The sequence below is a fragment of the Carettochelys insculpta genome, chromosome 19, assembly GCF_033958435.1.
Source record: "Carettochelys insculpta isolate YL-2023 chromosome 19, ASM3395843v1, whole genome shotgun sequence".
Lineage (NCBI taxonomy): Eukaryota > Metazoa > Chordata > Testudines > Carettochelyidae > Carettochelys > Carettochelys insculpta.
The window spans coordinates 2,602,634-2,616,132 of record NC_134155.1 but is presented as its reverse complement, the minus strand read 5'-3'; the positions used below and the strand labels follow the sequence as shown (position 1 = coordinate 2,616,132).

Here is a 13,499-nt window from a genome sequence, read left to right as displayed (position 1 = left end):
CAGGTTTGTCCCTTGTACCCCCGGAGCAGTTACACCCCAGGTAGGTTTGTCCCTTCTGCCCCCCCGGGGCAGTTACACCCCAGGCAGGTTTGTCCCTTTTACCCCCCCCCGGGGCAGTTACACCCCGGGCAGGCTTAGCCCATCTCCCACGTTGAAGGTCCGTTGTGAGGACGTGCCAGGCTGTTTATGGGTAGGACCTACACGACCGGGCTGGGTTTGACGGTGACAGCTGGGGACTCAGTGTCAGGACGTCTCACGATGTGCGGGAGACTGATGGGGGGCCCAGCTGGGCCGTGCTCCTGCCCTGGGCACTCTGGGGACGGCTCTGTGGGCGGGCGGGACCAGGCTCCCTCACCAGCTCGTGCTTTTTGCGGCTGGCCTCTGCCTCCTTCTTGGCCAGCTCGCCCATCTCCTCCTTGGTGTCCCGCAGCTGGCGCTGCAGCCGCTTGTTCTGCTCCCTCTCCCGGCTCTCGGCAGCCGCGCGCTGGTCCCGCTCCTCCGTCAGCTTCTCCATGTTCTCCCGCAGGCGGCCAGCCAGGCTCTGCAGGGGAGCAGCAGGCTCAGGGCCACCCCCAGCCCGGTCAGGCTCCCGCAGAGCCAGGCCGGGAAGAGAACCCAGGAGTCCTGTGACCCCAGGCGTGGCCGAGCCAGTGAGACCTCGCCAAGCCAACGGCTGCCCCATGCCCGGCCGGGGGCTGCTGAGTGCCCCCGGGCCCCTGCCCGTGCCTGCCTTCCCTCCCCGCCCAGCTGCAGCCAGTGACGGGGGACGGCAGCCCTGACAGAATCAATATTCACTTGTCAAGAATAATCGCAGCAGAGAGCGGCAATTACCCAGCCCGGCTGGGAGCGAGCACCGCCCCGTCGCTCCCCACTGAGCGCTAATGGAACAAAGGCACCCACGGCCATGCATTTCCACACGGGCTGGGGCGGGGGGAGCCCGGCGCTCCCAGGCGGGGGCCTCGGGCGCAGGGAGAAAGAGATTTAACTTGGTGTGAAGTAATTACAGCCTGGAACGCCGAGAAAAAATAGACTGCGTCCTTCCCGGCAGCTGAGCCCTGCGCGGCATACTGATGGCCCGGCCAGGCAGGAGGAGCGGGGAGGCGAGCCGGGCACCGCGCCCGCCAGTGCAGAATCTAAAGCAGGCAGCGCCCGAGGGGGCAGCGCAGGCTGTAATTTCACTGAGCCGAGGCAGGCGGAGGGTGGCACTTTGCTGTGCCAGCTGCTCGGCGGATTACGGTTATCAGAGCCCACCGAGGACGGCTCAGGCAGGTCTGAAGCCAGGCGGCACGCGGTGAGGGGGCAGGGCTGACGGGACGAACAGAGCCTGCTGCTGGAGCGCTGCCCAGCCCAGAGCAGAGACGGGAGCCTTCGGCCTCGCCTGTGGCACCATCCCACCTGCCCAACGCCCGGCAGCTGCTCCGAGATGCGAGCGCCTCTCACTGCTACTGTCGGCTGGATGGGGTGCGCAGGGGGAGCCCTCCGGCTGGCTACCTGACCGCGCCCAATGGCTCCCCAGCCCGGCCCCTGTCTCGGCAGTTGCTCCCAGCTGCGGCAGGGATGGGGCACCCAGGGAGCTCTCCCCAGCACACAGGCCAGCCCCACGCTCTCTGGGGAGCCAGTCCTGCTCCGCTGCTCCCAGCGCCCAGCAGCAGGGCCAGGCGCGCCTACCTCCAGCCGCTTGACCTGGGTCCGCTCGAACTCCAGCCGTGTCTCCAGCTCCCGGATCCGGGCTTCCTGCCGGCTGACCAGAGACTTGTCCACCATGGACTGCTCGAGGAACTCCAGCTGGCTCTGCAGCCCTTGCACCTGGGGACGGGACGGGCAGCAGCTCAGGCTGGGCCAGGAGGACACAAGTACCCGGCCCTGCGTGGGGAGTGGGGCCAGCGCCTCCAGGGCCCTCCGGCTCAGCCAGACATGGCCCCGGGGCCGGGTGTGCTTCCCCCCAGCTGGAGCCGCGTCCCAGGAGAGCAGCGGATGGCGGTGCAGGGAGCTATGGGCAGCACCCCACAGGTGCTGGGGGTACGCGGGGGGGGCTGGGGCTCCATGCGGCAGGGCCCATGCTGAATGCTGTCCCATGCAGAGTCGCCCCCAAGGAGTGTGGGGAAGAACCGCTCCCCTGAAACAGCCCTGCCGGCACGCGCCTGCCAGTCCCTAACGCCACGTCCCCGCCAGCCAGCCCTGCCGGCACGTCCCCGCCAGTCCTCCTTTCACCCCGCCAGCCAGCCCTGCCGGCACGCGCCTGCCAGTCCCTAACGCCACGTCCCCGCCAGCCAGCCCTGCCGGCACGTCCCCGCCAGTCCTCCTTTCACCCCGCCAGCCAGCCCTGCCGGCATGCGCCTGCCAGTCCCTAACGCCACGTCCCCGCCCGCCAGCCAGCCCTGCCGGCACGTCCCCGCCAGTCCTCCTTTCACCCCGCCAGCCAGCCCCCGCCAATCCTCCTTTCACCCCGCCAGCCAGCCCTGCCGGCACGTCCCCGCCAATCCTCCTTTCACCCCGCCAGCCAGCCCTGCCGGCACGCACCTGCCAGTCCCCAATGCCACGTCCCCGCCAATCCTCCTTTCACCCCGCCAGCCAGCCCTGCCGGCACGCGCCTGCCAGTCCCTAACGCCACGTCCCCACCAATCCTCCTTTCACCCCGCCAGCCAGCCCTGCCGGCATGTCCCCGCCAATCCTCCTTTCACCCCGCCAGCCAGCCCTGCCGGCACGCGCCTGCCAGTCCCCAACGCCACGTCCCCGCCAGTGCTCCTTTCACCCCGCCAGCCAGCCCTGCTGGCACGCGCCTGCCAGTTCCCAACGCCACATCCCCGCCAGTACTCCTTTCACCCCCCCGGGCCAGCCCTGCCGGCACGTGCCTGCCAGTCCCTAATGCCATGCGCCTGCCAGTCCTTACACACACCCCCGGCCAGCCCTGCCAGCACGCCCCCGCCAGTCCCTAACGCCACTTCCCTGCCAGTCTCCTTTCACCCCCACCAGCCAGTTACAGGTGCCCCTGCCGGCGCCCCACCCCAGGACCACTCCACTACCTTCTCCTGCAGCTCCTGTTTCTCCTTGTTGGCATCTTCCAGCTGGGCCTGGAGGTCGCTGATCTGCGCCAGATCCCGGGAGGCCTGCGGGCAGAGCGCGGCTGGGTGATGAGAAGCCAGAGCCCAGCCCATGGCGAAGCGGGCAGTGGGACTGGCTGGGCTCAGTGGGGGCAGCTGAGTTGGAGCAAAGCTCAGCTGCAGGTGGGGAAAGGGATGCCCAGCCTCAATGGAGAGGTGCCCGGAGAGGCTGCGGCACAAGGCCAGGCCAGGGGTGTCAGGAGAGCTGGGGAGGTGAAGCTGGGGTGCTAGAGGCAGGCTGCACACAGGACAGATGGGTGGAGCCAGGCCTGGGAGCTGGGGGAGGGGCTGCGGGTACCACCTGGGCCACTGCCGCTTTGTGCTTCTTCATCAGCTCGTTCATGTCCTCCTGGTCCTCCTCCAGCCGGCTCTGCACTTCGTTCTTCTCCCGCTGCAGCCGGCTCAGCTGCTCCTCCAGCTGCGGGTGGAGGGAGAGAGGTGGACACCCACAGCTAGGCCTTGGGGCTGGCCACACCTGGGTGCCAGACAAGCCATGCCAGGGCCATGGGCTCCGCCCAGCGAGAGCCAAGAGGATGTAGCTCACACAGGGCCTCACACCTGCAGAGAAGCGGGTGCCCGAGGGTCGGAACGCGTCTGCCAGCCACAGGGTACCCTGCTGGCCCAGGGCAACGCCAGCGGATGGTGGCCAGGGGCTTGGAGTGGCCTGCACAGGCCTGCTGGGCTCACTGCGCTGATGGGGCTCGGAGTGAGAGCAGGGCCCCGGCTCGGGTACTCACAGCTGCTTTGGCTTTGGAGATGTCGTCGATCTGCAAGTGAAGATCCTCGATCTCCACCTCCATGGCCTTGCGAGCCTTGACCGCTGCTGCGCAGGTGAATTCCGACTCCTCCAGCTAGAAGACCCGACTCGGGAGCGTCAGCACAGGGCACGCTGCAGCCCGGGCCAGCCCCGGGGGGTGCGGACACGGGAGCCCTGCACTGCAATGCCAGCACAGGACAGAGCCCCAGCCATGGCCGGAGTCCCGCGGGGGCCCGCCCAGAGCTCCTCCCAGGCCTGGGCTGAATTCCTAGAGCCACCCGGGCCCCAGGGAGGGGCTGTAAGCACAGTGGCCTGGCCAGCACCACACACCTGGTTTTTGAGCTGAGCTATCTCCCTCTTGCTGGGCGCGTTGTTTTTCAGGTGGTCCAGCATGACCTGGGCGTCCGCCAGCAGCGCCTTGGTCCTCTTCAGGTCCTTGCGCAGCCGCTTCTCCGTCTCAAAGTCCCGCTGGCTGACCTGGGCACGAGGGGGCCCACAGGGGCTCACGGACACGCCAGCACTGCCGACGCCCTTCCAGACGGGCGGCTCCCTCCACAAGCTGAGCCTCACAGCCCAGCCGCACCACGCGCCCCCCACCCAGGGCTCTGACCAACCCTCCCTCTGACCTTACCCCTCCAGGTGTGCGATAAATTTTGATGTGTGCACAGAGCCATGCGCACCACTCCAAGCAACCTGGCTGTAGGCACTCTGCTGGTGGCACTGCCATTTCCCGGGGGCTGCCCAAGCGCCCAGGTGACAGGGAACATTGGCTCTGGCCTGCCCTGGAGCAGGTGCTGCTCTGCCATTAGCCCAGCCCTTTGCCGTGTGTGATGGAGTGGGGGGTTGCGTGTGAGAGAGAGAGAGAGAGGCAGGCTCAGGCTGCATGTGTGTGACACGCTGACCAGCTCCCAGCAGCTAAGGATGACCCTGGGGCTGGAACCTAGGCTGGCAGGTAACACCTCTGCCCTGAACACAGAGCAGGAAGGAGCTGAGCTGGGTTTGAATCGGAGGTGGCAGTTAGAAGCTGGGGAGAAGGAGTTGGAAGGAGCCAGCCTGGCTGGGGGGGAAGCTACACCCCAAAGGGGCACCCCTCGGGCTCCTCTCCCCAGGCTGGGTTGCAATGACTGTCTCTGCCGGCTGTACTGACACCTCTGTGCTGAGCTGGGCTCTGTCGCCTCATAAACTTCCCGCTCTACCTGCTGAGCGAGAGTCACTCCTGCCTGTAGAGGGGGTGCAGAGCTTGGGGACCCCTGAACCCTGTCACAGTGTGCTACCCAGCACTCTCGCTCCGCGGCCAGCCTCAGCGGCCCAGCTCCTCACCAAGGGCCTGTCGGCCTGGTCCCTAGTCCTGGGGTAGTGGGGCACTGAGCAAGCCCCCCCTTGCTGCAATGCCCAGAATGAGCGCGAACAGCAGTGGCTTCTGGGCTGTGCAGGGTTGGGTCCATAAACCCTGGGGAGCCAGCTCCCCGCCGCACTCTGCTCGGCTTGTGCCCCCGGTACCCGGTCGCTAACCGCCGCCAGCTCCCCACACCTGGCTGGGCTTGTCGCCCCGGTACCCGGTCGCTAACCGCCGCCAGCTCCCCACCACACCTGGCTGGGCTTGTCCCCCCGGTACCCGGTCGCTAACCGCCGCCAGCTCCCCACACCTGGCTGGGTTTGTCCCGCCGGTACCCGGTCGCTAACCGCCGCCAGCTCCCCGCCGCACTCCGCTCGGCTTGTCCCCCCGGTACCTGGTCGCTAACCGCCGTCAGCTCCCCACCACACCTGGCCGGGCTTGTCCCCCCGGTACCCGGTCGCTAACCGCCGCCAGCTCCCCACCACACCTGGCTGGGCTTGTCCCCCCGGTACCCGGTCGCTAACCGCCGCCAGCTCCCCACCACACCTGGCCGGGCTTGTCCCCCCGGTACCCGGTCGCTAACCGCCGCCAGCTCCCCACCACACCTGGCCGGGCTTGTCCCCCCCGGTACCCGGTCGCTAACCGCCACCAGCTCCCCACCACACCTGGCTGGGTTTGTCCCCCCGGTACCCGGTCGCTAACCGCTGCCAGCTCCCCGCCGCACTCCGCTCAGCTTGTCCCCCCGGTACCTGGTCGCTAACCGCCGCCAGCTCCCCACCACACCTGGCCGGGCTTGTCCCCCCGGTACCCGGTCGCTAACCGCCGCCAGCTCCCCACCACACCTGGCTGGGCTTGTCCCCCCGGTACCTGGTCGCTAACCGCCGCCAGCTCCCCACCACACCTGGCCGGGCTTGTCCCCCCGGTACCTGGCTGCTAACCGCCGTCAGCTCCCCACCACACCTGGCCGGGCTTGTCCCCCCGGTACCCGGTCGCTAACCGCCGCCAGCTCCCCACCACACCTGGCTGGGCTTGTCCCCCCGGTACCCGGTCGCTAACCGCCGCCAGCTCCCCACCACACCTGGCCGGGCTTGTCCCCCCGGTACCTGGCTGCTAACCGCCGTCAGCTACCCACCACACCTGGCCGGGCTTGTCCCCCCGGTACCCGGTCGCTAACCGCCGCCAGCTCCCCACCACACCTGGCTGGGCTTGTCCCCCCGGTACCCGGTCGCTAACCGCCGCCAGCTCCCCACCACACCTGGCCGGGCTTGTCCCCCCGGTACCTGGTCGCTAACCGCCGCCAGCTCCCCACCACACCTGGCCGGGCTTGTCCCCCCGGTACCTGGTCGCTAACCGCCGCCAGCTCCCCACCACACCTGGCCGGGCCTGTGCCCCCGGTACCTGGTCGCTAACCGCCGCCAGCTCCCCACCACACCTGGCTGGGCTTGTGCCCCCGGTACCCGGTCGCTAACCGCCGCCAGCTCCCCACACCTGGCTGGGCTTGTCCCCCCGGTACCTGGTCGCTAACCACCGCCAGCTCCCCACCACACCTGGCTGGGCTTGTCCCCCTGGTACCTGGTCGCTAACCGCCGCCAGTTTGCTCTCCAGATCTCTCTTCTCTCGCAGCACCTTCTGCTTCTCCTCGTACTCCTCCTCCAGCTGCACTTCCATCTGCTTCAGCTGGGCACAAGCACAATGCGGGGTGGTGAGCGCGGGGCGGCGAGTGCGGGGTGGTGAGCGCGGGGCGGCGAGCACACTGCCGGCCGTCACGTCCCACTCTGAGAGCCCTGTTTCTAGCCTGCCGAGGCCGCCCCTCCCGGCAGCGGCCACGGGTGAGGGGATTCCTCTCTAGCCAAGAGCCCCCCACCCCCTCCCTGCAGGTGGCTGCCCTAGGCCGTGACACCCGCCGGTGCTCAGCACCCTGGCCCAGCCCCAGGTGTCAGTGCAACTGCCCTGCACTGAAGGGTCCCTGCCGCGTCCCAGTGACAGCTCTGCAGCAGGGCGCTCACCCCAGACCTGGCAATCATCTGCGCCAGGAGTCCCCTGCCCACCGGGCACTGCCCTGCCCTTGCCTGACCTTCACCCTGGCAGTGTTCCGCCCCACGGACAGCCAGCGGAGGCGCGTGCCGCCACCCAACAGCACAGGCAGGCACCGGGGCGCTGGGCCTGGGCAGTGCAGCCGGGGTGCTGGCAGGGTGGCAGGCCTGAGGGCCACAGCTGTCAGGTCTCCCTGGGCTGAACCCCCTCCTGGCCCTGTCCAGCCGCCAGGGCGGAGCTGCACTCTGGGCTCACCTTCTTCTGGCAGGACTGCCTGACCTCCTCCACCTCCTCGTCACGGCTCTCCACCTCCTTGGTGTGGCTCTGCCGCAGCCGCTCCATCTCCATCTCCAGACGCAGCTTGGCCTGCAGGCGGAACAGCCTGGTCAGCCCACCTGGGGCCTGGCAGAACTGCGCCCGCCCATCACGTCGAGCGCAGGCAGCCAGGTGGTGCGAGGGGGGGCCAGGCCAGTGTGGCAGCCAGCTTGGGGGGACCACAGCGCCTGTCAGACCTCTCCTAATGCACACGCTGACCCCCTCGCTCTCCAGACTGTACGGCAGGCCGGCCCGCGGCCCGGCTAACACTGCCCGCCCGGCAGGCCGGCCCGCGGCCCGGCTAACACTGCCCGCCCGGCAGGCCGGCCCGCGGCCCGGCTAACACTGCCCGCCCGGCAGGCCGGCCCGCGGCCCGGCTAACACTGCCCGCCCGGCAGGCCGGCCCGCGGCCCGGCTAACACTGCCCGCCCGGCACGCCGGCCCGCGGCCCGGCTAACACTGCCGGCCCGGCTAACACTGCCCGCCCGGCACGCCGGCCTGCGGCCCGGCTAACACTGCCCGCCCGGCACACCGGCCTGCGGCCCGGCTAACACTGCCCGCCCGGCACACCGGCCTGCGGCCCAGCTAACACTGCCCGCCCGGCACACAGGCCCGGCTAACACTGCCCGCCCGGCCCGCTGGCCCGCGGCCCGGCTAACACTGCCCGCCCGGCACACAGGCCCGGCTAACACTGCCCGCCCGGCACACCGGCCCGCGGCCCAGCTAACACTGCCCGCCCGGCACGCCGGCCCGCAGCCCGGCTAACACTGCCCGCCCGGCACGCCGGCCCGCGGCCCAGCTAACACTGCCCGCCCGGCACACAGGCCCGGCTAACACTGCCCGCCCGGCATGCTGGCCTGCAGCCGTCTGCCCAGGTAACGCTGCCGTCCAGCACAGCAGCTCTACCCATCTGCCCCAGTCAGGCCCTGGCTTACCCAACTACGAGGGAATGGGGAGCACAGGGGCCAGGGCACCCTGATGCTGGGACCTGGCTCCCCACCTGGCGCGAGAGACCTGACCCCAGGCCCAACACCTGAGGCCTGTGCAGACATTGCTGCAGCCAGCGCAGGGCCCCGCTGTGTGATGGGGAGGCAGCGTTACTGTGCTCCTGTGCCCCCCGTCCAGGCGCCCCACATGCTAGCCAGGGCATGGCCACAGAGAGGGGGAGCCGTTCCCCCGGCAAGCTGGCTGGCTTGAGCCCCAGGCCATCATGACACAGCCATGTGGAAGCAGCACTCCCAGCTCGGCCACACAGTACTGTGCCCCCAAAGTCAGCCCTCAGGCAAGGGCCCTGTCCTCTCCGCACCTGCTCCAGCAGCTGGATGGTCCCGGCCTGCTCATCCAGCTCCTCCTCCTGGTCCTTGACCTTTGCCTCCAGGTCCCGCACCTGCTTCTTCACCTTGGCCAGGGAGGCCTCATCCTTGGACTCCTGGCAGGAGACGTCCTGGAGCTCAGCCTCCAGCGCCTCCAGCTTCTGGGTGTAGCTCAGGATGTCGGAGTCTCTCTCCTGGGCGAGAGCAGAGAGGAAGTAGGTGGGACAGGCTGTGCTGGGGCCCAGAAGGCTGGGGTGGTGGGGCCGGCCCTGCCATGGGCTGCTCACCTCCAGCTGCTGCTTGAGGCCATAAAGCTCCGCCATGAGCATGTCCTTCTCCCGCTGCAGCTTCTCCCGCTGCAGCTTCTCCCGCTGGGCTTCTTCGTGCGCCTGAGCCAGCTCGCTGTCAAACCTGCGCCAGACCCGGCGACTGGGCTGTCAGCTGTGGGCGCCAGTGCCACCGGGCCCCACCCATGACCAGCCCCACCGGCGGCACAACCCTGGGCAGCAGCACCTGGCTCCAGGCAAAACAGGCATGCACAGCCCGGACCCACCCACCCAAGGGACTTCCAGCCAGCACCGACCCCTGCTGAGCCAGGGGCTGCTGGGCACAAGGCGGGGTCCCTGGGGCTGGACAGCTAAGCAGCTTCCTCCTGGGAACACAGCCATAGGGCTACCGCAGCTGGGACGGAGCTGAGCGCAGGGTGCAGGCACATCTCTCCCCACCCCCTCCTGCCTCCCACTCTGCTCCGTCCTGTTGACTTGGCCCTCTCCCCTGGGCCCCACTGCCAAAGGCTCTCCACGCCTGCAGTCCAAGGCCTGTGAGGGGCTCCGCAGCCTTACCCCAAGGGGCCCATCCCTGCCCCAGGCACAGGGCATGCTGGGAATCCAGGTCAGCACTGTTTCCAGCCTTGACCATGGGGCACTAGAGCTGTGAGTGGGAGCCGCCTGCTGCTCCCGGAAGCGCTGAGCAAGGGCTCCAGGCAGGAGATCTCGGGGCCAGCACATGGCCCAGGATAAGGGCTGTGTGTGCCGCACTGATGCGGGGGCCGGCCAAGGAGGGAAATGCTTTGGCAGGGTACGTGTGCCCCCGGGAGGGAGGTGGTCTGGGGCGTTAGCTGATTAGAGCATGACAACCCAGATGGCTGTTTTGGGCTGGCCACAGCTCCTGTGCCGAGGCCGCTGAGTAAGATGCCTGTGCAGAGGTCCCGAGTGCCCAGTTATGGCTGTGCTATCTGCATGCTGTGACCTGTGATGGAGTGGGGGATACCTCTGTGTGTGTGTGTGTGTGTGTGTGTGTGTGTGTGTGTGTGTGTGTGTGTGTGTGTGTGTGTGTGTGTGTGTGTGTGTGTGTGTGTGTGTGTGTGTGTGTGTGTGTGTGTGTGTGTGTGTGTGTGTGGGGCTCACAGAGGGTGTGGGGCTCCTGCTGAGGGTAACCCTGACAACCAGGTAACACCTTTGTACTGCAGACAAAGGAGGAGGTGGAGCCTGAGGGGTTTGAATTGGAACTGGGAGTTGGAAGCAGTGAGTCTGGGCTGAGGGAGAGCGAGACAAAGGAGGGGGCCAGGCCCCAGCTCTGGGGGCCCCTTGGGGCCTCCTCTCCTCAACATGGATGGGACTGGCTGTCTCTGCCTGCTGTACTGACTCCTCTGTACAATGCTGTGTCCTGTCGGCTAATAAACCCGCTGCTCTCCTGCCGAGTGAGAGACTCTCCTGCCTGCGGACAGGGTGCAGAGCTTGGGGGACCCCAGAACCCCATCACAGACGTCACTGGATTGTCAAAGGAACACACATGAGCTACTGTAAGCACGGCTCTAGGTTTGCAGTGGGCCTTGTGCGGCCGGGCCGAGTGAGCAATCTACTGAAAGCTGGTGCCTCGCCGAGTCCGGTTCTCCCGCTGGGGACATTCTAGGGCCGACTCTGTAGGCGGACTTGAAGGTGGTTCTGGACGGGCGCAGAGGCGGCAGGAGGCCCGACTGCGAAAGGCCCTAGCCAGGCACAGGGGGATGGAGTCTAACCCTCGTGTCAGGAGTTCAGCTGGGAGTCGGCCAATGGCACAATGCCCCCAAAGAGGACGTTGCCAGGTGGCCTGGCCATGTGGTTCTCCATGGTGAACTGGGATCCCAGGCAGGGCTTTCCTCCCAAAGGGGCAAGGGGACAAAAGAGACCCTGGGAATACCCACCCTGTCTCCAGCCCCAATGCAGTCTGCAGGGGCGTCTTGGCTACATGCGGAGGTTGGCTGGTTGGATCAGTGACTCACTCCAACTCCCCCGCAGCAGCCCATCTATGGTGCACAGCCCTGTGAGTGTAGGCACCTCAGTCCCCTGGGCACAGGCTCCTAAGCCCCTGGAGCCCTTCAGAAGCTGGCACTCTGAAGTCACCCAGCGAGTCCAGGGCTGAGCAGGGGCCTGAACGCAGAGGGCGGCCGCATGCCCCTGTCAGCTCCACCCCAGGCCGGTCTGCCAGCATGGCATGCTCAGCCACTGCCCGCGTTACGCCCACATCCCTCACCTGCGCTGCTTCTTCTCCAGCTCATGGTTGCGTCCCTGCTGCCCTTCCAGGTGCAGCTTGGTGTCCTGCAGCTCAGCCGCCAGGCGCTGGCCTTTCTTCCTCAGCTGCTGCAGGGCTCGCTGGCACTCCTCGTTGTCGGCCTGCAGGTCGGCCAGCTGTGGGCCCGGAGAGGTTAGGGCTCTGCAGCGGGAGCTGCCCTGATGCTGCCCGGGAGCCTCTGGGGGAGCCCTTCCCGCTGCAGCCACATGGGGGTGGGGTGGGGACCAGACAGCCTCTGGCCAGGGCCCGGGCGCTGAAATGGGGCTAATGGAGCCAGCGGGCCAGGCTGAGCTCAGGCACGCTCCCCAGCTGCCCCTGCCAGTGCCCTGGTGCACAAGTAGCTGGCTGGCGAGCGCTGGCTCAGCACTGCAGACCCCAGGAAGCTAAAGAACTGGGCGCCTGGTGCCAGCCACTGGTGTGTGGGGAGAAGGGGGCAGTGAGTGTGTGGGGGGCGTGTGTGGGGAGAAGGGGGCAGTGAGTGCGTGGGGGGCGTGTGTGGGGAGAAGGGGGCAGTGAGTGCGTGGGGGGCGTGTGTGGGGAGAAGGGGGCAGTGAGTGCGTGGGGGGCGGGGGCGAAGAGGAGTCACGTCACCAGCACAGAGATGTGACGTGACTGGGTTTGGCGAAGAACCCACAAAACACTGTGCCAGCCCCTGTGCTGGGTGTGCCCAGGGAGAGCTGGTGACTGGCTGGTTCGGCTTGCGCTGCTCAGGCGCAGGTGGCAGGTTTGGATTCGCAGTGATGCCCGTCGGCTCTGTGCTTGTATTTCCAATGTCTGTGCAGGGAGACCTCAGCGGGAGGCCTGGCACCGACTGTGAGTGTGTCCTGAGTCAGGAGAACCCGTACGGGGGGGCTCCCGCGGCAGGAGAACCCGTACGGGGGGGGGCCTCCCGCGGCAGGAGAACCCGTACGGGGGGGGGGGGGCTCCCACGGCAGGAGAACCCGTACGGGGTGGGGGGGCTCCCAAGGCAGGAGAACCCGTACGGGGTGGGGGGGCTCCCAAGGCAGGAGAACCCGTACGGGGTGGGGGGCCTCCCACGGCAGGAGAACCCGTACGGGGGGGGGGGGCTCCCGCAGCAGGAGAACCCGTACGGGGGGGGGGGGGGGGCTCCCACGGCAGGAGAACCCGTACGGGGGGGGGCTCCCGCGGCAGGAGAACCCGTACGGGGGGGGGGGGGCTCCCACGGCAGGAGAACCCGTACGGGGGGGGGGCTCCCACGGCAGGAGAACCCGTACGGGGGGGGGGGGGGGCTCCCGCGGCAGGAGAACCCGTACGGGGCGGGGGGGTGCTCCCGCGGCAGGAGAACCCGTACGGGGGGGGTGCTCCCGCGGCAGGAGAACCCGTACGTGAGAGCCAAAGGGCCTCAGCAGGTACCAATCCGCCCCGTGGACTCGGCCGTAAACGAGCCGCCCCACAGGGAGACAGACGCGATTCCCTCCGTGGGGCAAGTCGCTAAACGGGGCCTGGAGGTTCCTCCCCCTGCGACTGCACGGCAGCTCCTCGCTTCTGGAGCATCTCTGCTGCGGCCTTGGGCCCGGCAGGGCTGACAGCCTGTGCAAGCAGAGCGCCGTACGCCCGAGAGCGAAGGCAGCGGCCGGGCGCAGTGCGGCTGGCGTGTGGAACCGGATGGCTGACAGCGCTGCTCTCTCTCGGCGACAGCCCTTCCGACGCCGGATGCCAAAGGCCGGCCCCGCATGCTCCTGGTGCTCACTGCCCGGGGACGCGGCTGGGCCTGGGGCAGCGGAGAGCCTGCGCGGACGTGCTGCGATGGGGTTCACAACCTCTCGCCGCGGTGGGCGGGGGACGGGCTGGGGCACGAGGGAAGCTGCAGCGGCTGCAGGAGCTGCTGGTGCGACTGGCTGGCAGCGTGGTGAACGGCCGTGCTCTGTGCGGGGTTCGGTGCCTTACGGGTGGGACCCCGGTCTGGGCTGCGAGGGGCCTGGTTTCAAGCAATACGCCCTGCCCGGCCCTGGCCTTCTCAGCCGTGCTCCTGAGAACTGCCACGCTTCTCACGGCACCAGGGGACAGGATGTGTCACCGGGACGTCGGGGTGTGTGTGAGCAGGGCGCCTAGGGGGGGTGTCATGGGGGCGC

The 13,499-nt window shown here is 68.4% G+C and overlaps 1 protein-coding gene across 16 annotated transcripts in view; it reads right to left on the bottom strand.

Annotated features, from left to right (window-relative positions):
- The window catches only part of MYO18A (myosin XVIIIA), a 106,482-nt gene that overhangs the window by 13,696 nt on the left and 79,287 nt on the right, over positions 1–13,499 (bottom strand). For all 16 annotated transcript variants that reach the window (XM_075013408.1, XM_075013409.1, XM_075013410.1 and 13 more), the window contains 11 exons: positions 11,368–11,522; positions 9,144–9,267; positions 8,850–9,050; positions 7,484–7,594; positions 6,767–6,871; positions 4,189–4,335; positions 3,839–3,952; positions 3,403–3,519; positions 3,024–3,107; positions 1,669–1,806; positions 356–541 (listed from right to left, as the gene is read on the bottom strand). In XM_075013408.1, the coding sequence (XP_074869509.1) occupies positions 356–541; positions 1,669–1,806; positions 3,024–3,107; positions 3,403–3,519; positions 3,839–3,952; positions 4,189–4,335; positions 6,767–6,871; positions 7,484–7,594; positions 8,850–9,050; positions 9,144–9,267; positions 11,368–11,522 (1,482 nt within the window). The remainder of the gene's footprint in view (positions 1–355; positions 542–1,668; positions 1,807–3,023; positions 3,108–3,402; positions 3,520–3,838; positions 3,953–4,188; positions 4,336–6,766; positions 6,872–7,483; positions 7,595–8,849; positions 9,051–9,143; positions 9,268–11,367; positions 11,523–13,499) is intronic.